The following is a 24,615-nucleotide window of genomic DNA, read 5'->3' as shown; positions in this document are numbered from 1 at the left end:
CAAAATGAGCCTCCCTTATTTGTCTGCCCTATGCTTGCTTCAGGGAGGAGTGGCGGTAAACTCATGAGACCTTGGGGCTCTCCAGAGACTGAGGATCAGAGGTGGGTCAGACATACAGAGGAGGTAGGGCAGCCTGGAACACACTGGTAGTACTGTGGCTTTTTGTTTCTATTTTATTTGCCTTCCTTGCTGGCTTGAGTTCATTCTAAATGATCAATCATGGTACATGTGAGCTTAGCTAAAAAACTCACTGTCTACTCCCCTCCCTAGAGAAGAGTGGTTGGGAGGGCTCCAGCTTTGTTTGGGGAAGTGTAAGCTAAACAGGTTTCAAGGGGGAGAATGTGGAATTCATAACGTTTCCTAAACTTTTGTGACCCTGGCTTTTCCCCCCCCCCCACAAGTTCCTATTAAAATTTCAAGGAACAGTACTGTTTGTTGATACTGTTACAACTGAGAAGTGGTAGATTGGAGGGTGTGCAGTTGCCACATTAGAAATTTCGGTGTTTCTTCAGACGCTGGCATCCTCGCAATGTGGGGACATACAGACCACATTGATTCTGGCTCCTCTGCTGTTTACTTGTTCTCTCACTGCCATTCACTTTGACACTTTGCTAGTCATCAAATGCTGACTCAAAGTCCACTAGTCAACAAAGTGGCTACAGCCTACGCATAATGGAGCTTAACCTAACAGGAAGCAATGGCAGACATGAGGCATTTGTTCATAAAACCTTTCCTACAAAGAAATACATGTAAGAAAAGTCACGTACTAATAACAGAACTTTCTAAGTGCTGAGTGAGCACTTTAGACCATTTGAGTTTATCTCCTTGAAAGCCTCAGTTTTGGGGCGCTTGGGTGGCTCAGTGGTTTAAGCCTCTGCCTTCGGCTCAGGTCATGATCTCAGGGTCCTGGGATCGAGTCCCGCATCAGGCTCTCTGCTCCGCAGGGAGCCTGCTTCCCCCTCTCTCTCTGCCTTCCTCTCTGCCTACTTGTGATCTCTCTCTCTGTCAAATAAATAAATATTTTTAAAAAAAAAAGAAAGAAAGCCTCAGTTTTCTCACCTGTGCCATGTGAGACTGCCATGAGTGACCGACCATGCCTGTTTCATCAGGTTACAGACTTAGTGTGTGTACAGATCTTAGCACAGTGTCCCCACCACCACCACTTAATTGGTTCATGGTAAATATTAGTTCCCTGCCCATCTGGCACTAGGGTAAGCTATCTCTACATTAATAAAAATACAGAAACCAGATCTATCTCTAAAACTTTAATCACACCTTTAATAGCTTTTCCTACTACTGGGCAGTGTTCCTTTAATGTTGAGTTCCTTTGTTGTGCAATATTTTGATCTGATATTAATAACTCGTTACATCCAGACAGTAGAGAAATATAAGAGTCAGTGAGATATCTGTCCTTTCTCCTTTATTTCTAGGCAGGATTGTGTAGACAGCCCCTCTGGCTAGGCCTCAGGACCCCAGCATGGACAGAATTATTATTAAAGCTCCTGCCCAGTTAAGCTGTTTTCACACCAGACCAGACCAGACCAGACCATAGCACTTAAGATACTGCTCTGAATTACCCACTGTTTCTAGTTGCTAGTCTTGTTCCTAATGCACTTGCCCCACGTTGCATGTCATCACCAGTTCTCCCCACCTGTTGCCCAGAGGGCACAGAGTTGGAGGTTTAGAGTGTACTAAAGGTGCTAAAAGATTTCACCTCAGAAATGATAAAATGAGGGTCTTCTACAGTGTCATTCTAATTTTTTTTTTTTTTCTGGTCTTGTCAGTGATCAGCTATGTCCTGATAGCTCTGGGCATGCAGTATCCAGGTCACTTCAGCCCAGAGATACTTTCTAGAAGTAGTCACTTGCCACTTAACCAATGTTAAGTTTAAGCAGAAAGTGGGTTAATTACCAAATGGCACTTGCCTGGCAGGAATGATGTGAAGGCCTCCTTTTTACCATTTTTCCGTTGGTCTAATTCACCTGTGTACCCTCAGCCTTGCAGTGGAAATGTCTGCTTGTCTGGCCCTCTTAGATTGTTTTTAGTTTGGTTAGTTTTGGTTTTGGTTTTTGACTCCTAAAATTTGGTATGGCCTATTGAAAAGGAAAATATCTAGTGGATGTCCTTCTGAATGTTGATCCCAAATCATGCCTGAACGCCCTTTTCGTGGTTCCTGAATCTGTGAGATTAAGATAATTCCCCAGCTCAGCCAAAAGAATGGTCTCAGTGAGAGCCAACAGGTATTTCTCATGTTTCACATTTGCTATATTCTGTCTGCCAAAGAAATGACATATAATATGTAGATAAGTTCTGTAAACAGCACAGGTAAACACAGAAATTATTAAATTTCCACTTAACATGAACTACCTATGACCTTAAAATTTCCAGTCTGTTGCTACAGTGTGTCACTAATGTACCATATGTAGCTAAGTGACCAGAATAATTCTATATGCATATTTATTCCAGTAAATAGTTCTATCAAAACAATTTCAAATCCATAATTTTAGGCCATTTATTCAAAATGCTTTCTGTTTATAGATCTCTTTAAAGTAAAAACTGAAATAAAAAGGCCTTAATTCCCTCCAGAAATGAAGAAGTACCTAAATCAGAGTTGAGGAAACTGAGATGCTCCTTATGTTCTTAACTGCAAATGTGTAACAGTGTCATTTCCACTGGACTTTAGGGAAAAGAGTGCAGATTCGGAAAGCGCCTCAAGCTGTTTCAGATGCAGTACCCGAGAGGAAACGGTCAACCCCCATGAACCCTGCAAATACGATTCGAAAGACACATGGCAGCAGCAGTGTTTCTCAGCGGCCATACAGGGACAGAGTGATTCACTTACTGGCACTGAAGGCCTACAAGAAACCTGAGCTACTGGCTCGACTGCAGAAAGATGGTGTCAATCAAAAAGACAAGAACTCCCTCGGAGCAATTCTACAGCAGGTGAGATACCTGGAGAGAGTTCCTTCCTTGTACTTCCTTGTTGAGAAGCTCATGTAAGAAGGCTTCTTGTTGTTGCTATTTGAGGTAGAGAAATTTCAGGATCATCTTGATCGATGGTATATGAATTATAAGTCTTAAATATTAAGTCATCTTGTTTTAAACATTTAATTAAAAAACTAATTGAACTGTAGCATTTATAGTAGGTTTTATAAATTAGAGGCTACTGAATTGTTAATTTAAAAAAAGTAAATATCAAGTCATTATCGTCATTTGAATTAAACAAATTTTGCTCTGAAATTCCATAAAAATAAGTTTCTGTTGTCTCTTTTTGGTCTTGAATCCCCTAAACTATTGCTGTAGTATTTACTCGTTTATATAGGTGAAGTTGTACAATTTATTTTTATCAGTCTTCGGTTGGTATAAGCTAGAGTATTTTTATCTACAAGTTTTAAATGTGTCTTGCCTTGCATGCTCTTTACTCTGCCTTTTTCTACCACTGAGTATGCTGAGATCATTCACTTGTCTTCATTAAGGGATTTGAGTGTGTATTAACTTCGATCAATTACCTTAAAATCACAAGCTTAAGTATAAAAGTAGATCATTAGTTTTGTTGAAGTACTAGTTTGTCAGACTATAACTCTGTATATTTTTTGTATTGATTTTGGGTCATAAATGTTATAGCATTCAAATGCAATTTTTTCTAAAGCAGTAACATTTCCAAAGTTCTTAAATTTCGCCATTAAAAAATATAAACCTGCATGTTTTCATTAATTATTCAAAAAATAATACTTTTAAGTCTGTTTTTTCATTTATTCTCCTATTCAAGTCATGATACTAAATATTATGAAAGAATAAAGCCAAAATCTCCAGTTCTGGGTTAACCAATCTCCAAGTGTCTTGGGCAGTCTCAAGGATCTTACTAAATTATTTGAGTACTTTTTGGAAAAACTTAATTTAAATCCTTATGTCACATAACAGTTTTAAGAGCTCAAAAGACAGGATGAAAGTGAATAAGGGTGAGAGTGTATATGTTTCCGATTTTTTATTTGAGGAAGGAGGGAGGTTCAGGTTACAAATCACAAAATACCTGGTGACTGAATCTCCAGAAAAGTTGTAAGTTAACCTCCTAGGCTAGAGGATAAGATGGCAAAATGGTGGCAGTTGATTCACACAAAGGATACTGGTGATGTCAGTAGTGAAGTGATTATGTATACAGACATGAAGATTTTAAAGTGTAGATGTGCTTAACTCAGCAGCAAATGGGACATGAGTGTCATTAGTATTGATTATTTGGCAGAATCTAGAGCATTGTCTCATCCTAGCTGCACGTTAGAATCTTCTGTGGAACTTTAATAAAACGCCAGTGTCTGGATTCTAACCCACCCAGATCAACTACATGGAGCAACTGAATGGATACTGAGCCATTGACTGAGATGAGAGGGAGAGCAAGGAACAAGTGTATGTTCGGCAATCGGGAATTCTGTTTGGAAGATGTCTGTTAGACATACCCAAATGGTGATAGATATTCATTAGGTACATGTAAGGGTCTGGTGTTCAGAAGACAGTTGGAGCTGGAGTTATAAATTAGGAGATAGCAACATATGGACTGTCTACCGAGAAAGCTTTAGAGCTGGGGCACCTGGCTGACCCAGTTGAAGGAACATACAACTCTTGATCTCAAAACCATGAGTTCCAGCCCCACGTTGGGTGTAAAGATTACTTAAATAAATTAAAAAAAAAAAAAAGATAAAGAAAGAAAGCCTTAGGGCTGAATGAAATAATCTTAGGTGAAGATGATGACAGTGAAGAAAACAGAGGATAGCTCCTAAGCAGTCTAGCATATAGAAGAGTGCGCACACACACACACACACACACACACACACGCAAAACAAAATAAAAGAAAAAAAGAGGGAGGAGGAGGAAAACAGGAGAATATCCCAGTATGAAACCTAGAGAAGCAATGGGGTCTTAACTCTATGTCGTCCCAAGGATAATAGGAAAGCTAAGCATTGTGGCGATTTTTCCATTTTGAGAAATCTGGTTGTGTCTCATTCTAATGTATTTGCAAGTTTGAATCTTAAGCCTACCATTTTCTACTTTATAACAACATTAACGTTAATGTTATTAATGCTTTTCTTATAGCTTTCCTTACTGTAAGAAAAGCATAAACTACCATAATACATTTGATAGTACTTTACTTTAGAAGGACACAGAAAGAAGTGGAGCTGTTAAAAAAAGACCATTCCAGTAGAGAATGACAGGAGAAATATCTTTCTGCCAGCCTTAAAAATGACTCTTGGTTTGGCACCTGAATCCGTACATTTGTATTGTTCGTGGGATCGAGGCCTGGACACTCTAGGAATTGCAGTTATATGGTAGGAAAAGATTACACTTAAGAATAAACTGGTTGAGGGGCGCCTGGGTGGCTCAGTGGGTTAAAGCCTCTGCCTTCGGCTCAGGTCATGATCTCAGGGTCCTGGGATCGAGCCCCACATCGGGCTCTCTGCTCAGCGGGAAGCCTGCTTCCTCCTCTCTCTGCCTGCCTCTCTGCTTACTTGTGATTTCTCTCTGTCAAATAAATAAATAAAATCTTAAAAAAAAAAAAAAGAATAAACTGGTTGACTAATAACAGTAATTTGAGGGTTATTTCTTTTTATTGGTTTTCAGGAATTTCAAGGACTTTGAATAAGTGGTTCTTCAGGAGAACTGGCAGTCACAAGAAGCAGGCTTAGCAAGCCAAGAAAATGACAGACAAGGGCATCAGAATTGATACTATTTATGGAGATAATTTCTGCTGATTACTGAAGGGAAAGTTTATAACCTAGCATTTGGGAACTCTTTGGTTTCTACTTAATACAAATGACCAAGGATTTTACTGTGATTCAAAAGTAATGGAGTTAATGACCAGAAGTAAATAATGAAGTTCTTAAACCTCACTCCTTAGACTAGAAAAACTTTAAAAAAGTAAAAAAAAGAGGGCACCTGGGTGGCTCAGTAGGGTAAGCCTCTGCCTTCAGCTCAGGTCATGATCTCAGGGTCCTGGGATCGAGCCCCACGTCGGGCTCTCCGCTCAGCAGGGAGACTTCTTTCCCCTCTCTCTCTGCCTGCCTCTCTGTCTACTTGTGATCTCTCTCTCTCTCTCTCTCTCTCTCTGTCAAATAAATAAATAAAATCTTTTTAAAAAATAAATAAATAAAAGTAAAAAAAATAAATAAACCTCCCTCTACTTTTTGCCTATTGTAGGCTTTTTGAATAGAAATATGACATACAGTAGATGTTCAGGGATAAAATATTTAGCTACTTATATAAAGTTTAAATTTCCCAAATGAAGTCAAATAGCATTTATTGAGATCTGGCATATGCAAAACTAGCAGTCCTTTGGGGCCAATTGGTACAGTTGTTTTCAGTGTAAAGCAAAATGCTGTCTGTTTTGGGTTAGGAAGTAGCAAAAAGATCTAATGCTCTGTTTTCATACCATGTACCAGGTAGCTAATCTGAATCCAAAGGACCTCTCATATACCTTAAAGGATTATGTTTTTAAAGAGCTTCAAAGAGACTGGCCTGGATACAGTGAAATAGACAGACGGTCATTAGAGTCAGTGCTCTCAAGGTAAATCTTTTTTTTTTTTTTCCTTAAAAAAAAGTTTTAGTCATTGTTACTTAAGTGTTGAGAAGGAAAAAACAAAGGTAAGCTTTTTATCATGAATATTTGAAAATTCTCCCCATAACTGGAACTTGTGTCCCCTTTACAGAAAACTAAATCCATCTCAGAATGCTGCCAGCACCAGCCGTTCAGAATCTCCCATATGTTCTAATAGAGATGCTGCATCTTCTCCTCAGGTATTCACAAAATTACATAATCATAGCATTGAAGTGAACCTCAGGAGCCACCTAGTTCAGGTGGTCTGATTTATGCATGAGAGAAAGGAGGCTCCAAGAAGCTGCATAGCTTGCCTTCCCAGTCATATAGCTAGTTATCGTGGCAGAGCTCTGTCTAGAATTCAGGTCCCAGCTCACAGCCCAGACCTCTTTTTCTCTACACAGCACTGCTTGTCAAAGTGCTTAATATCTGCTTTGCTTCTCCATATTTAAAGTTTACATGTATTATAAGATTATCTACTTTTCTATTAGGTCACTAACTAGAAGACTTATCTAGTCCCATATCCAGTCTCAAATTATACAGAAAATTGAAGATATTTAATATTATCTGAAAGATGTTCGAGAAAACTTTTCTTGGGGAAAAATGTTTCTAAAATAAGCAAAGAAAAAATTCCGTCATTTTCAGACATGTCTCTTTAATGTACTTTTTTCGGTTAGATCCCAATCAGAATACTCCACTTAGACCTCACTCCTTCCAGCTTAAGTTCCCCCCAAGAGATTCCTTGGTTCCCTGGTTTGGGGCAGACCTATCTACCAGTGCTACCGACAAAATGCTCCTCTCTCTGGACCATCCTCCCAAGGACTGGTGTGATGGGACAGATGTGTGGAGAATAGTAAGCATGCTCTGGGCAAAAGGCTGTTCGTATATCAAAAAAAGTTAGAAACCTATTGTGAGTAACAGAGGAAGGACAAAATAAAAGCAGTTCTGTCCTTGCATGGACATTGTCTATACAAGCCTCACTTTTAGTGCCAACTACCATGGAGTTATTTATACTCTGATCTAATTATATAATGGCTGCCAAATCAATGATGCTAAACTGAAAAGAGAATAAATTGATGGGATGATTAACTATTACTTTCCTCCAGGCTGAAGTTTAGGCCACATCATTCATTACATTGGATATATGCTTCATACTTTTCAACTATCAGAATTTTCTTTTCCATTTGAATATTCCTGTTGCTGGATTGGGCTAGTATAAGCATAATTTTTAAAATTTTTGAACCATTAATTCCATATCATTTTTGTGGACTCATTGTCATTAAGACTTATTTTCCAATCCATTGAAGAGGTATATTTACAGGGAAGAAATTGAACAGCATTTCAGCAGGGATGGAGATACTTAGAGAAGGTGCCAGCTGTTCTCATTTTAAAACAGGTGAAATAATAAATGACAGCCAGAGTATTCATAACTGGAGCATCTTACCACACTAGGGGAGATTAAGTAAGTATAGGCTCTTATTGCCCTTTCCCTACCCTTCTTAGTCCTGACAGCGTGAAATGGTACAAACTGCTTTCTCCTCTCAATGTAACTGGGTCAGCTGTGGCCCACAGAGGAAGGAGGGTACCTCTATTTAATACTCTCTGAAGTGCTATAGTCCACATAAGTTGGCATGGTCTCCCAAAGAACTTAGCGTGTGGCTATAGGATCAGAAAGTTCAGAAAACGTATTTGCCCGATTCTCCCTTTCGTTTCTGTGGATTGTCTATTCCTGCTTAAGCTCGCAGAGTGGTAGACACGATGCTGGTGATAAACTTCAGAATGAGTAAAATTACTCAGTTGTTCATATGGTAACCAAACCAGTGATGTTGAGGTTTCATACGAACTGGCTCATTTTTTTTCTGCTTCCCTCCTCCCCACAGAAACGGCTTTTAGATTCAGATTTCATCGATCCTTTAATGAATAAAAAAGCTCGAATATCTCACCTGACAAACAGAGTTCCGCCAACATTAAATGGCCATTTGAATCCCCCCAGTGAGAAGTCTGCTGCAGGCCTCCTGCCGCCCCCTGCAGCTGCTGCCATCCCTACCCCACCACCGCTGCCTCCAACCCACCTGCCCGTCTCCAATCCTCCTCAGACTGTAAACTCTAACTCCAATTCCCCCAGCACTCCAGAAGGCCGGGGGACTCAAGACCTACCTGTTGACAGTTTCAGTCAAAACAGTAGTATCTATGAGGACCAGCAAGATAAATATACCTCTAGGACTTCTCTGGAAACCTTACCCCCTGGTTCAGTTCTACTAAAGTGTCCAAAGCCTATGGAAGAAAACCATTCAATGTCTCACAAAAAGTCCAAAAAGAAGTCTAAAAAACACAAGGAAAAGGACCAAATTAAAAAGCACGACATTGAGATGACAGAAGAAAAGGAAGAGGACCTTAAAGGAGAAGAGGAAATTGCCAAGCTGAACAACTCCAGTCCAGATTCCAATGAAGGTATATTTTACATTTGTAAAACCAGCTGCACGTGTTCAGTGAACGGGCAGAGCAAACTCATCATGAGTGTGAGATTATGCTGTTTATGATTACTGGTGCTTTTTTATCCATTGACTTTCTGCTATTAATCTTACATACTGTTGCGGTTTTGAGAGCAGATATTTTTCTCGTATTTAACAGCAGTCATTTTCCATCTCTTTTTAGCCAACGATTAAACACAGTTTCTTTTTTTTTAATTTTTTTTTTTTTTTAAAGATTTTATTTATTCATTTGACAGACAGAGATCACAAGTAGGCAGAGAGGCAGGCAGAGAGAGAGGGAGAAGCAGGCTCCCCGCTGAGCAGAGAGCCCGATGCGGGGCTTGATCCCAGGACCTTGAGATCATGACCTAAGCCGAAGGCAGTGGCTTAACCCACTGAGCCACCCAGGCGCCCCTAAACACAGTTTCTTGAGAATAAGATGGTAACATCTGAAAATGACTTTATTATCCTCCAGAGAGCCCCTTCTAGAAGGTAGACTGTGTTGCTCTTTCCCATAACTGCCAGGGTACTATGCAACCTCAACGTGACCTATTATTATGTGCCAGTCTTGAACTAATTTAACCAGACACACAGTTAGCGATAAAAATAATTCTTTTCCTTCTTTGCCAAAGAAACAGGGTCACCCCTCTCTTAATTAATATTAACACAGGGGAAATGTCAAATTCTTTATAAGACAGGCAAGGTAAGATTGCATATGCAAATCCATCATCACATCATCGTTACTCAGAGTGAAGGCAGTTTGTCTTATGTAAGGCTATTGGCAATCTGCATGACAGAGCTTAAGAATTCTTTTTCAATTTTAAGAACACTGTTTTAGTAAACTAGTATTAATTGTTAGCAAAATTTAACCATTTCAAGCTTTTGGAAACTGTTAAAAGCCAGATATGTAGAGATGCAAAGAAGCTTATTACAATGCTTTATTTCTGAAGAAAAGCTAATTAGTAGAAAGACCACTTACCTGAGGTATAATGATCTTTAACACAGAAACAAAAATTCTATTTTTCTTATTTAAAAAAAGTTGTCCTCTAAAACTTAACGTCCCCCATGCCAGCATGTCAGAGATTCAAGCCCATCATTTAGCATTGCCTCCAGTTTTAAACCCAGCTTAACTAAAGCAAAATTCCCTAGGAAAATACAACTTCAGAAAAGTTACTTTAATGAATAGAATTTAAGGAGTGTTGTCTTTCTGTAATTCTCCCATAACACTGGAAGTCTGTAACCCTTAGATTTAACTGACCATTTTTACCACATGAGAGAAACTTTGCAGAATAGTATGATGCAATGCCTTCACTGGGTCAAGTGTACTGCACATCAAAGCTGACCTGTTGAAACACTGAAATCCGTATGGTACTGTATAGTGGCCCAAAATGTATGGGTAAGCTTTTTCCCTCGAGTACTACTGTACTTGAATTTGCCAGGTCAGGAAATGGCAAGAGGTAATGAAACCTTGTGTTCAGAGTTAGCAAGCCACGTTCCTGGTTCTATCCCAGCCTCCACACTTCCCACTCTGAGATGGTAATCCTGAGTCAGGCTGGTGCTGGGGCAACTGGGTCCCAGTATTAGGAAACCTACAGCAGGGTTTGAGTGTTCGAGTTGGAGGATTGGAGAAGCAAACCTAGTCTTTGAATCCTCCACTGAGGATGTAGTACCTCTCAAAGCCAGTTGAGATTATCACAGAATACTGAGGATAGATCCAGACCCACAGCCCTTGAATCTATTGGAATTTATCTGGTGTTTGTAGCAAAAAAGCCAGGTGACATGCACTTGATGCCTTTTTCTTTAAGACTCAGGCTGTCATAAAAAAAGACAGACTCAGGCTTGAGTCAACACAAAAACAAACAATAATCCCACAGAGTCTGCATAATTTATTTACTATACTTGGTCTTTTAAAAAATTAAACAAATTTTCACTTTTGTTTTATATTGGACATGCATGTTTTGCCAGCAGGCAGGGTTAGGACTTGGGTTATTAATTTAATTCTACTATAAATGATAAAAAATTACCCTATAAAGTCTAAACATACCCTCAGGAAATGGTGCATTCACACAAATAGAATACTGACTGAGGGACTTTACACACTTAGCATAGCCCTGAATGGCTGGCAGTCTCTTTGTCTGTTTATTTATTTTGTCCTTTTAAAAACAAATCTGTGGTATTATGCGGTATAGAGATGGGAGGAGTATAAATCGTGATTCAGTAATGCCTTATTTTGAATTACTTTAAATTGATAAACGGGAAAACTTCTTCACTGCTTCCGCGGTCTGCATACAAAAAGGGTAGCAAGAAAATCCAGTGACCGCAGCAGTCTGCTACCTGACTTCATTGTCTCATCTGCCTTGTTTGAATCCTATGAAAAGTAGATGTTGATGTAAAATCTGTATCTTGCATTGTCCGGCTGCATCTGCCACCACAGTCTTTGAATTGCTGGGCAGATGCCACAACTGCTGTGGAAAGAATAGGAGATTGACCTTGGGTTAAGATGGAATTCCTTTATTGTGCAGACACTGCAGTAGCCAGGGCGCTTTCAATGCCTGGCGTCAGTTCTGCTGGCCCTGGTCATAGGGCCTCTATTGTTCGTGTTCAATTGTATTCCTTGCTCACTGTTGCTTATTGAGATGGAAGAATAGAATTTGAGGAAGAGTGTTCCAGATGTTTCTGATCTATTTTAGAATTATCGGGATTTTATAACCATACTGTTCGGTGAAAGCTTGCATTTTTCTTCGTTACAGGAGTTAAAGAGGGATGCACTGCCTCCACGGAGCCTTCTTCAACAATTGAACTCCCAGATTATTTGATGTAAGTTCAGACGTCTGCCAATGGGAGAGAACTGTTTAATTTTAGAAAGTTTGCAAATTCTTTTCCCATAATTTGCAAATCAAGAAAAGAAGTTCCAGAAATAGAGCCCAGGAGCCACCCCTGCATTTGCAAGGCTGCCATTAAGCCTCTCATTCCAAATCCACCCCTGTCTTCCTGAGCAGGTTGTGCCTCTCCCTGCTCTGAGCTCTGCTCCATGGCCTTTAAGTACAGAGAAGCCTGTCCTTTGTTCCGAGGCCAGTCCAGGCATTTGATTATGGAAGATTTCAGGGATCTGACTCTTCAAAGCTGACAGTCTGTCAGTGCACATTCACTTGTTTCCCCCAAAGAGAGTTTATTACTGATAAAGAGCTTAAACCTCCACAGTTAATACAAAGTAGAGATAGACTGATTTTCATTTAAATAAAGCTCTGCCATAGAATTAATTTTAAGAGGAGAGAATAGTAAGATTTGATCATTTCACTTTAGTACCAGTTATTAATGTTTTTCTTGTTATGGCAATAAGTGGCTAAATGCTGAGCTGGGAACATTTTTGTAACTGGTTATCACAGAAATTATAACTTGTACACATAATTCTAGCTTTTTTATAGACTCAGAGGCTTCTGCGTAAGAAGAAATAATTAAGTTGCAAGAGCCTGGAAAAATGGAGAGCGGAAGAGCGAACAGATATGACTGCAGGATAGCTCTGAAAATTAACAAATGGACAAAATAATTTGAATGTAGACTGGAAAATGAACTCTGAGCATTATGAACATTTTTTCCTCTTTTAGTAGCATGGTGGACAAAGTTAAACTGTGCTATTTAGCCCTCCACGTACCACGAAATGTTCATTTCTAAAGTGGAGAACATTTTATACTTAAAATGTGTTACTTTTGCTTAACAGTAGTGTGAAAGCTATACTTAATGGGGAATGATACAGCATGAAACCATAATGCTCGTTATCATCTCTTAACTGAAAAGATGCCAAGAAACCATGCTCAATCCTCTCTCATCTGAGATGGTGGTATAGTTTTAGAGTTCTGAGAGGGAGTTTTGCAAAGCAGCCACCACTGAACTGGCCCAGGAAGGTCTGGTTGGGGGACAGCGCCTGCAGGGCTCCACTGATGAGGGAGTTCACCTCTCCTTTTGCAAACCCACCTCTCCTCAAAAGTCTTGTGAAAGTTGCCCCCTCAAATGACATCTGCAGTACTGTGCTCTTGTTCTCTTGTGATGGATTTTGAATTCCCCTTTTTTTGTAATAATGACACAGACTAGTTATATGTGACAAAATCATGTGGGGAGACTAAAAAATAATTCTAACCCTTTCCCCATGGATTCAGGATGTTGCTGTGTTTTGTCGACTTAAACAGTTAGTTCTATATTTAAAAACTAGTTTTTAACTCCCTCATCTAAGGATGGTTGCTACATCTTCCTCAGCACATATGTTTGTCGTGTTTCTGGCTTTTAAAAATCATGAAAGTACGTAACCTCTGTGATTGTTTAACTTATTTTATCCCAAGACTATCTGATGTAAATATAGCAAATTTTCTTAAAATGGTGAGAAAGCATGAATTTTCAAAAACACCGAAATTACAGAACTTAAACTTCAGTTGTTTCAGAAGAAAACCAAAAAGATATACAATAAAACCTTAATGATCAGTCTCTGAATAATTCATACTTAAACCACAATATTCCTAATTTTTGTATAATAAGAATACTTCTGTTACTTGTGGTTGTGAAATAGCCAAGCCCTTTAAAATTTTACTCCATCCCTGCAGTAGGAACCAATTAGAGAACCATAACAGTTTTTTGGGGGGTTTTTTGTCTGTTTTTTTAATAGTGAAGTGCTTTTTGTTAGAATGCCAGTATAACCAAATAATCTTATATAATAGCAACACAACTGTTGGCCAGTTTGGTATTTTTCCCTAAGGAAATTAATTAAGTAAAATACCGAGTGTGTAGCCTCATTTGTGATTTTTGAGAAAGCAGGATATTTTATACAATAAATGAAGCCTGAGTTTCATGAGCAGTTTAGCCATTTTGCTTACATACACTTATTCCCAGGAATCTCTTTTCCCACCCTGGGCTTCCTCTGGTGTGCAGTCAGGACAGCACTGTCTAGGAGAGGACTGCTTCTCTGCTTGGCTGGCCCCGTTCCTTTTACAGCAAAGACACCAGCAGGGCGCCCTAAATCAGCATACTACTGCTGTCTCAGTTACACTTAGAAAAATAAACCTCCACAGTGTCTAACTCAGCATGAATAAAAATATTAATGAGGACATTAAGGTTGCACAGTTGCATCACTTTTCTCACATTTCCAACTAGACATTTTGCCCTCTCGTTTTGAATAAAACTGGTAAGATTATCTGAATCCATTTTTGTAGAGGACTGAACTCCAGGGTTTTCCCTGCAGTCAAGAATATATGTGCATGCCTGAGGCATGCTGAGGCACCTGCTACTTGCCTGAAATTGCTTTGAAATCTCAATTTTTATCTCAAAAAGTCGAGGGAATTTTGCATCCCACAACAGGAATGGAGAACAGAGACCCAGGCCAGACCCTGGTGTGGTCCCACTTCCCAGAGCCACAAACAAATAATACTAACTTTGTTTTAATATTAAAATGCTGTTTTAATTTGCTTACCACTGAATAAACTTGACACTCTGGGAAAATGGCCTTTACTTACCAGTTTCCTTAAGTTATTCACGACCTGAAGTAAAACAGATTTATGGCCTTTTAATTAAGAAAGTAAATTAGAATGATAGTATACACTGATGTTCAGTTACACAGACTGTGATATTTTAGTGTTGAAAAGAACTAGAAATATGCCCCATTTTTTCCCCCGGTCTCTCATTTCAAAAGAAGACAATTACTCTTTTGTATTTTATACATTTGCCTAGTCAAACGTGGGAGGAAAGAAGTATAGGGAACAAGCCAGAGGCACCTTGCTGGCAGCAGGTGTAAACAGCCAAAGACAGACCTCCTCTCATAAAGCAGCAGATCTCCAGAGAGCTCTGACTTCAGCACTGAGTGACTGTGTAACACTCTCCTGGTTTCATGTTACCCATGGAGGCCTTCTGTTTGTTTCCATGTGACTCGTGACAGATGGGTTGGCCTCTGCCACTAGTGTGGTAGTGAATTATTTTGGATAAAGAAAGATTTGGAAAGCTAAATCTGTGTTAAGTGGTGTTTTCTAGTCACACTTCAGTTCCATTGCCACCATGTTTTTTCACATTTCCTTTCTTTCACTGGAGGTCTTAAGCTCTCCTGTGGGATAATTTCACGTGGAAGTCATCTGAAGGAGTGACATGGGGGCAAACAGTGGCAGGGCAGCATTCAGTCTTGGGATACGTGCTTGGATATGGTTTCCAAGTTTTTGGTTTAAATATCCGGCTTATGCATCATGTTGATTCTAGAGTCTCTCTCCATTTATCTTATTTCTTTTTTCTTATTAGAAAATATATTGCTATCGTCTCCTATGAGCAACGCCAAAATTACAAGGATGACTTCAATGCAGAGTATGATGAGTACAGGGCCTTGCATGCCAGGATGGAGACTGTAGCTAGAAGATTTATCAAACTAGATGCACAACGAAAGCAGCTTTCTCCAGGCTCAAAAGAGTATCAGGTAAACATGTTTGCTTCTAGATAGGCTGACTTCCATATTTTACCCTCTTTGTTCTCTGCCTGGCCCATTCCCAGGCAATCTGCTGGCCTTCAGAGCAGGTCTTCTGGCAAAACCAGGCTCTCTTCAGCTTTTGGTCTTCATTTAAAATTAGCTAGGAAACTAAATATTTGAACTAGTTCTCAAACCTAAGTAAATACAATGAACTGTTTTCCGGTCAGTGGAAAAAATAACTTTATATGGCAAAGTATGTATAAAATATGTAATATATGCTTAATCTTTACTGTAACATACTAAAGAGAGTATCAAGGAAAAAAGCAAATACAACTAAATATTTTTTAGGAAAAAAAGTTGGATTGGGGATTCACTGAAATAATTGATTGAACTGCCCACTCAGATATAGCTGCTAGTTCTGGTGCTGCTCCCCAAAATTGCTATTTCAAGTACATTAAAAAAGAAAAAAACCTCAGTCTGGCATAGAATAGGGAAGATACAGACATAAAATACAAACGGGGTTTAATACTCCAGAGATTTTGGGTTTAAGTGAAAAGTTTGGTATTTCCAGCTCTTCCAAAGACTGACGGTTAATACATAGTAATCTCTTTTCACTTCCTGACTTTAAGTAGTAGTATTACCACAGCTGACAAACCAGTAGAAGCCAGCCAGACCCGTGTACTGGTTGTTCTCATAGTTAACAAGCAAAATGTTTAACTGTTTAATGTTTTAAATGAAGGTTTCCCTCTTTGTGTGGGCCACATAACTTGTCACACTTCACAACCATAGATGGTGCCTTCATCTGGCCTACTACTGTTTTTCTGACAGGAATCTGCATAAGAGAATGAATGGGTTTCCCCAGTGGGGAAAATAGCCTGAGAGCATCTGTGCTCACAGGCACAGAAAAGACTCCGGTCTCTTCCTCAGATCTGAAAGACTCAGGTGTCTTTCATTAGTGGGCCTTAATCTTTAAACAGGCTGCCTAGAGTTACAGAAGATTTTTCAGAGGAATTAGTGTCTGAGGGTGCTCTTGTTATGGTGGTTTGGGGTTTATTTTTTTAGATATAGCTCTTTACCGTTGTTACCATGATTATATTTAAACTAAAATGTAATTCCAAGAACTGCTTAGTGGTTAGGAGGAGGCTCCAGAGCTAGACTGCCTGGCCTTGATTCCCAGCTGTACCATTTAATATTTGTGTGACTTGGGCAGTTACCGTACTTTTTTCAAAATCCCCCTCCATAAATAAGGTGATTATAGAGTTGTGCAGAGTAAATGTAAGCATTTGGAAACCGCCTAAATCCATGGTATATAAGGTTAAATAAATATTAGCCATTTTCTCCAGCCACCTAATATCCCTCCCTAGAGGCAATCAGTAGTACTGGTTTCCAATGTATTCTTTCAAAGGTCTGTATATGTGTTTGTGAGATGTATATACACAAGCAGATTCATGTGTGTGCCATATGTAATTGAATTTAAGATGTCATCAATCGCAGTATGTACCATGGTCTTCTGTCCCAGTAAGTTAAACTGATACATTATTTATCTGATCTCATTAAAATGAGAAGAAATGGGGCGCCTGGGTGGCTCAGTGGGTTAAGCCTCTGCCTTCGGCTCAGGTCATGATCTCAGGGTTCTGGGATCAAGCCCCACATCAGGGTCCCTGCTTGGCGGGGAGTCTGCCTTCCCCCCCTTCTCTGCCTGCCCCACTGCCTAGTTGTGATCTCTCTCTGTCAAATAAACAAATAAAATCTTTAAAAAAATAAAATAAAATGAGAAGAAATGTGCATCTTAGAAGTAATGAAATTCTTAGACTTATCATTCTATTTCCCCCTTTTAAACAACTAATATCAAACTGTATAAATCATTCTGTACTTTGCTTTATTCATTAAACAATATAATGTACCTTAGAGAACTTTATATAAATACATGAAGCACTTCCCCTTTTTAATGGCCTCCTTGGATCCCTTTGCATGCATTAATGGACACTGAAATTTTGTGTACTGTCTTTTGCTTTACACATGCTACCGCAGCAAGTAACCTTGTACACATAGCATTCACTCAGGCACAGGCAAATCTGGAAGAGAAGTACAGAAGTGCTGAGTCAGTTCTGCGTTTGCTGTTTTGATAGCAGTTGCCAAATTGCCTTCTTTAAAGATGGTACCAGTTTACATTCCCATCATCAGTATTTCCAACACCCTTACTGAGTGGGTCTTAGCTGTTTATATTGCCAAAAAGAAAAAGAAAAGTCGTTCCCTTCTGATTTTAATTTTCATTTTGTAGAATGTTCACGAAGAAGTCTTACAAGAATATCAGAAGATCAAGCAGGTAGGAATCATCACTGTGGGTTTTCTGACCCGTAGTTGGGAAGTATTACACATTCTGCAACCTAATTCCTCCCTGTTTTTTTCCTCTGCAGTCCAGTCCCAATTATCATGAAGAAAAATATAGATGCGAGTATCTTCATAACAAGCTGGCTCACATCAAAAGACTAATAGGTGAATTTGACCAACAGCAAGCAGAGTCATGGCACTAAATCTGCTTGGACCAGAAGATGTGAATAAACTTAAGCTTATTTATTTAAAATTCCAAATGAGTTGCTCTAAGATTCTAAAAAAAAAAAATGAAACTTTGCTTGTTGAAAGTTTCAGTATTAGTAAACTTGAGTTAATTTACTTTTATTTTTTCCCCCTTTTTACTTTGCTTCCCTGCATTTTTGAAGCTCCTTTTTTCTGGTCCTTCTCCCCACCCCGACCCTACCCCCAAGACTTATGTTTGTCAATAGAAATCATGTTTTTTTAGACATTGGGGATCCGGTGTCTATACTTCAAATCAATTTTTTTTTCCTTAAAAACTTATATTTGTCATTAGAAATGATTTTTTTTTTTAGATATTGGGGATCCAGTGTCCATACTTCAAAGTTATGTGTGTTTAAAAAAAAAAAAAAAACAGTAATGTGCAAGGTGAAATGCTTTTGGATAAACATAAGCCTATTTTCTGACCTTTCTTAATGCAAACTCTTTGCCTTAAATGGTAGAATATTTAGAAATTTGCACAAAATACAAAAAAAAAAAATTTAAACATTGTTTTGGAGGGTTAAGAGATAGAAAGGCGTATGTGTATGTGTACAAATAAGCACACACATATGTATATACAGGCTGACTTGATCCAGACACTGAATCTGCCCTGCAAGTTAACCCCCCATTGCAATGGTTGCCTTAAGGTGTTTGCTAGTTGTGTACATAGTGTGGTTAATCATTAGCTACACTGCTTCCCACTTGGTTAGAGCAATGGGAAGCATACCGTGGCCTACCAGCGTCTGAAAGCGTGTGCTCGACCGGTGTGTGTGCAGAGGTGGTGTGGATGTGAGCGTGCATGGAGGACAAAAGCTGCTACTCTCAGTAGGCCAAACGCTCAGGTTAAACAACTGATGAGTGTTACTGTAGGGGTTGTTGTTGTTTTTTTTTTGTTTTTGTTTTTTTCCTGTCAAATTGCTACTTCTATTGTGGAAGACAAAAGCATTTCCATTTCAACAGTTTGTCAGCTTTATTAATGTTGGGCAAAATCAATATGTTATGAAAATGAAACAGATCTATAGTTTTGGGGCAAAATTATAAAATTAAACATGTAGGTAACCTATTTATATACTGCTATAAAGTATTTTTTGAAGAGAGATATGCAAAGAAGCTATTACCTACATGAAATGTATATTTAAAGATTTTTTTTTTTTTCATCCTGGGAGCCAGGAATATAAAAAAGAGCAGATATATTTAACCATAACATACTGTGATTCATCAAACAGCACAAACTTTCATTTCATGGAGTTTATCTGTTGACGTTGATTTAAACTATCATTTGTTTTATCATGTGGGAACATAAGTTATGTGGTCAAAAATATAAGGATTTTGAACTAATGTTGATTCAACTTGTGTTGTCTTACCGTATTGTCTTTTCAAAGTGCTGCCAGTTGAAAAGGGAAGCATTATGTTTACAAATCTGTTTTGAAATGTTTGCCAAAATTTTGGTAGTATCTTTAATAAAGATGTTTGTCTCCAGCATCCAAAAAATAAATAATTAAAAAATAACTTTGTTGTGTATCAGTGTAAACCAGAAAATGTTGGCATCTGGAAAACCAGAAAGAGCATATAGACGAACTTTCCTCTTGGCAGTTCTTCTAAAAACACTAACTGGAAAGAGTAGATAATATCGAAGAGTATACAAAAGTAAAAAGACTGTACAAAGACTGGTACAAGACTGCACTAGAACTCTATAACATTACTACAGAAATTAGATTCTGTGTAGCATGGACCTCTTAAGGAATTGGTTTCTTTTAGCATTGAGATCCCTGGTGCTCTTCCTTTTACCTCAGAATTGGAACAATCATTACTAAATGTTCACTGATTTCAAACTTTGAGTTGTAAAAAGATAGGAAAGGAAACTTAATTGGGGATAACTTTGTTCCTCGTATTATGGTGGAGTTTCCTAAGGGATTTGTTTGTAGGTGATGACCTCACTGGTGTTATTTCTTGGACAGCTTGGCCTTTTAATCAGAGATTTCTGCTGCTATTTGCTCTGAGCAGTGTTTCTCAAAAGCAAGGTGCTTGGACCACTTGCCTCACCCAAATTAGAATCTCTGGGTATAGCGCCCAGGTATCCACACTTCGGTAAGTAGCCTCCAGGTGACTTTTGCAAGGGAAGGTTTGAGAACCATTGGCTTAGATAAGGCGTTAAACCTTTGGGTCTCTAAATCTCAAAGTCTTGAACTAAAATTGAACTATTTGCTTTTTTTTATGCCCATCCCTGTCAGCAGGCACAAATCACTCTGTCCCCTACGTGATCTGAGGCACCTCTCAACTGTTTCACTGCCAGCCCTTATCTCAGAACTTGTTTATGAACAAGGCTTCCAGTTGGTTCTTAGCCCTTGGAGCTCCCACCCACACACATCAGCACATATTCTGGTTTACAAATTGGGTAATAATGGAAACTGGAGATACATTATAAAAATTCAGCATTGCACACCCATGGACTTGACCACCTATCTATAAAAGCCTTAATTTTAATGTTTGTTGTATACATTGGGCAGATCCTTGCGAAATGTGTATCTATCAGTTGCAAATTTGAGTTATAAATCTCTGAACCTGCTATTACCTGAGGCTGCATCTCTTTTGAAGATGGGCATGAGCCTATTAAAATATTTATAATCGTCCTTTATCTCCTACTGCAAGATTTTTACATTCTCTCAAATAACTGCTGCAGGAATGAGTGGCCACTTAGTACCAGTTACTCTGGTAGAATTTATTTAGTTGTTTTGAGAGACACAAGTATAAAACATATTATCAAGATGAGACAATGAGTTGTGTTACTTTTTTGGTCACATTTCATCTAAAATAATTTGAAGGACTTCTGAAAATTTTTACCAACAGCAGATTAGCTCTAGATTAAATTAGCATCTGACTTAATACAAACCAAAAGGAACATTGACTAGATATGCTTTTGTTTTTGTTTTGTTTTTTAAGTAGGGTTTCTGTTTCCTATCTTGTCATTTATTTCCCATGGAATATTTGAGAGGGGGTAATAACTTCCAGCTCTGAGTAGTGATGGAGGTTCAGTACTTGCTCTCACAAAAGTAACTGGTATGATCAGTTTATCTCATTGCTCCACGCACACTGATCAGAAAAAATTCAGTATTAATTTCCTTTCATCTCTGATTGATCTTTTAAACTTTATAGTTTTCTTGTCCCTCAAAGTATTTCACCTTATTATGTAAAACAAACACATACTTGCATGTTGGAAGCGAGATGCTGAAATGAGGGTTAGACACAAGTGGTCCAATAGTTCTGACACTCTCCTGGGTTGCCTTATCCCTTCCACTAGTGCAGTCCTTGCTTCTGGAACTTGGCTGAAACTCCTGGGCCAGTTCATGGTGTTTCTGGCAGTGTGAGTGTTGAGTCATGTACGCTTGGTATCCGCCCTCACTACTTTTGAAGTTCCTACGGTTTATTACTTGCCTAAGTGCTACTAAATCCTTTTCTTATGTATACTGGATGGGGGGAAAATTATAGCCAGCATTTTGAGGAAACTTTTGTGAAAGGACACAAATTGATTCTACTAAATGAAGGCAACAGAAGATGTTATCAATGTTCTTTGTACTCTGAAACTAAACAAGGCTGTAAGGCTCATTTCAAAATATTTTGAAGTGTTAAAATATATATATGTGTGTGTATATATATGTGTGTGTGTGTGTGTATATATACATATATACACATATATATAATCTCTACACTGTTTCTTAGTTGTTCCACCCAAACCATGTTAGGACGCTCAAAGGTATAATGTCGCAGGGACTTTCAGTTGTAACTAAGCTTGGCAGCTGTGGTGGTCCCTTTTGTTCTACACCAATTGCAGTTCAATAAAAATGTTAACTTTGCAATTCTGGCAATTGTTTTTCCTTTGTCTCATTTCAAGGCTCTTAAATTTCTCTAAAGAAAAAAAGAAAAGAACCCACAACAAAGTGCTCTCTGATGCCCTAATGGAAGTGATCCTCCTGGGACACAGATACTTATTGGTGACTCCAGGACATGGGTGCTGGGTATTTACTCCAGGATCCTGCCTGTTTCCTAAGTGTATGGCATGCCCTCCAGAGGTAGCATCTACTTGGAAAACAATAATCACAGTTACCATGTAAGGGTTTCCTGTGGCTTACACACTTTGTGCATGCACTGTCCCATTACTCCTCACCACAGCCCTGTTAGACCATTTTATAGGTGAGTGAACTGAGGCTTGGAGAAGTTAAGAGACTTGTCCATGACACAGCTGGTAAACAGTGGAAGCTGGGAAGCCTGACCCCAGTGTCTGTGTCCTTCACCACTTCTGCCCCTCATAATGCTGGCACCTTAGCGTGAGCTTCACACAGTGACCATTCCAGCAACCCCACACAAGCTAGACAGACTCTAGATTCAAAGGAGACTAGAATGTGAGGGGTGGGGTAATATCTAGTGGATTATTTTCAATGAGTTGATTTTTTCAGAAATGATGGATAAATGTGAAGAGAGGCCAAAATACTTTTTGAGAAAAAATGTTTCCTTTGTTTTCAAGTGTGTGCAGTCATAACAAGCAGGCTATGTGAGCAAGACGGGGGGCAGGGTTGCAGGGAGGGTGGGCTATGCAGATAGAGGCTCAGGGCAGGGTACAGTCCTAGAATCACACCGTCTCCTCTTCGTAGTAAAAGTCTATCTCAGTAACAGACTCCAGCTTAGGCACTGTCCAGTCTGAATTAGACAGACATAAGAGTATTTCTCCTAGCTGGGTCCTCAACCTCTGCTTTCTGCAAGTTTTCTGAAGGAATAGTGGAAAGGGGAAAGATGAAGTCCTCAACCAAACACTGATACAGAAAACCTGGAACGATGGATCAGAGCCAGGAGTGGTTCTGGTTAGGTTTATGAGGAGCCTCATGGATGAGTGAATGAAGTTCCTAATGTTATCATTGTGTCCAGCCCTCACCCACAGGTCATTTAACACATTCTTCTCCTCAGCTGTAAAATGGAAATATGCCTTCTTACTGAAGGCATGGAAGAGGCTTCATCATTGTTTGTAACGCACTGGGGAGTTCCATGAGAAACTGCTCTCTAAATTATGGCTTGTCTGCTGGATGCAATAGGGAGAGTTTGTCGGAGCATTAGTTTCCTGGTGAACAAATCCTTTTGGACTGATTGCTGAGGGGGCAAAGGCAGAGAGAGGCTTGAGGTTTCAAGGTGGAGTGTTTGGTGTTTGTTTCAGTGACCGCCGAGATCTACACAGACTTGCTCCACTGGTTTTACCTTTCTGAGATTGGGACAGGAGGCTGGCAGTGGCAGGAAGTAGCTCTGATATTTTGTGATTGCTCAATTCTCCAGCTGGGGTCAGATGATCCTGCTCGGTGTGGAAGTAGAGATGTGTATTTACAACTGCTGCTTGCTGAATTCAACTGGCCAGCCAGGCTGGTTTGTCTTAACTGTAATTAGATCCTTGGAACAATATGGGCATTTGTAGATGGAAGATAAGAATTCCATTTCTGGGTTTGTGAAATGGATGAGAGTGCTTCCTAAAGATGAACCCACGTGATTAGCCACCACACTTGAGTTCTAAAGCTGGGACTTCTAGAGGAATGGCCACCTGCCTTTCTATAGTTCACGGATTTCTAAGGGCTTACAGAATTCCACTGTGGTGTAGACAGACGGCATTCTCTGCCTTGCCAGTCTCATCACCTGCTGCACCTACTCTCTCGGCGCACCAGTCACCTTTGGATTCTCCAGTAACCCCCGCTCCTCCTATCCCAGGGTCTTACTCAATACTTGCTGTCTCTTCTGTACTACCGGATCCGTCCTCCACCCCTTCCTCACTTAGCTAAGTCCTCCTCACCCTCAAGATCTCCCCTTAACATCACCTTCTCCAGAAAGCTGTCCCTAACCTCTCAGACTAACTCAGGTCATGCTGTTCTATGCTCTGTTTCATCTTCTACTTCTCCTTCATGGCATTTATCCCAATTATAACTTAACTACTAGTTGTATTAAGTTCCATGAGAGTGGAGACTGTTTCATTCTCTAGGGTGTTCCCAGCTCCTAGTCTAGTACCTGGCACAGAGAAGGTGCTCAGTAACAATTTATTCAAAGAAGGAATGAGGAAGGTTATTCATATATGTCCTACTTAAGATTCATGTGGCCAGAGGATTTGGATTACTGCAAGAGCCTGCTGTGTCATTTAGGTTTACGTGCCTTGCCATTTCTTTCCAAAGTCATGATTTAGAATTTAGTTGCTGATGGTGGACTGACTTGCCTTTGGGAGTCCCTTTGCCATGATTAACTAACTGGACACCTTCAAGGGGATGTGTCTTTCCAATTTGGCATTCATACCTCTAGTCACTTCTGGAACATGAGCATCTCAATAGTCTGTAATGGTTTGTAATATAAAATTAAATGATTTTGAAAGTGACTTTTATTTATCATTAATGGATGGGTTCTGATTTTATTTCCCACGGTATTTTTTCTGTAGCTTTTCTCCCACTCCTCAAAGACGTGGTAGAGGACAGCAGTCTAGAGATAATGTTGTATATCATTTTTCTATCTTCATTAAAGCATCTTTAGCTTAACATTTCTTT

The 24,615-nt window shown here is 39.3% G+C and overlaps 1 protein-coding gene across 1 annotated transcript in view; it reads left to right on the top strand.

Moving 5' to 3' along the window:
- Nucleotides 1-19,235, top strand: part of LOC111148274 (elongation factor for RNA polymerase II 2) — a 71,416-nt gene extending 52,181 nt beyond the window's left edge. The window contains exons 5-12 of the mRNA XM_022504750.1: nt 2,684-2,943; nt 6,429-6,553; nt 6,696-6,783; nt 8,464-9,034; nt 11,805-11,871; nt 15,322-15,493; nt 17,766-17,810; nt 17,902-19,235. Coding sequence (XP_022360458.1) covers nt 2,684-2,943; nt 6,429-6,553; nt 6,696-6,783; nt 8,464-9,034; nt 11,805-11,871; nt 15,322-15,493; nt 17,766-17,810; nt 17,902-18,018 — 1,445 coding nt within the window. The 3' untranslated portion in view covers nt 18,019-19,235. The remainder of the gene's footprint in view (nt 1-2,683; nt 2,944-6,428; nt 6,554-6,695; nt 6,784-8,463; nt 9,035-11,804; nt 11,872-15,321; nt 15,494-17,765; nt 17,811-17,901) is intronic.
- The last annotated feature ends 5,380 nt before the right edge of the window (nt 19,236-24,615 follow it).

This window comes from Enhydra lutris, unplaced genomic scaffold, assembly GCF_002288905.1.
Source record: "Enhydra lutris kenyoni isolate GAN:26980312 unplaced genomic scaffold, ASM228890v2 scaffoldscaffold19, whole genome shotgun sequence".
Lineage (NCBI taxonomy): Eukaryota > Metazoa > Chordata > Mammalia > Carnivora > Mustelidae > Enhydra > Enhydra lutris.
Note: the sequence above shows the minus strand (reverse complement) of the source record. Positions and strands in the feature narration are given on the sequence as shown.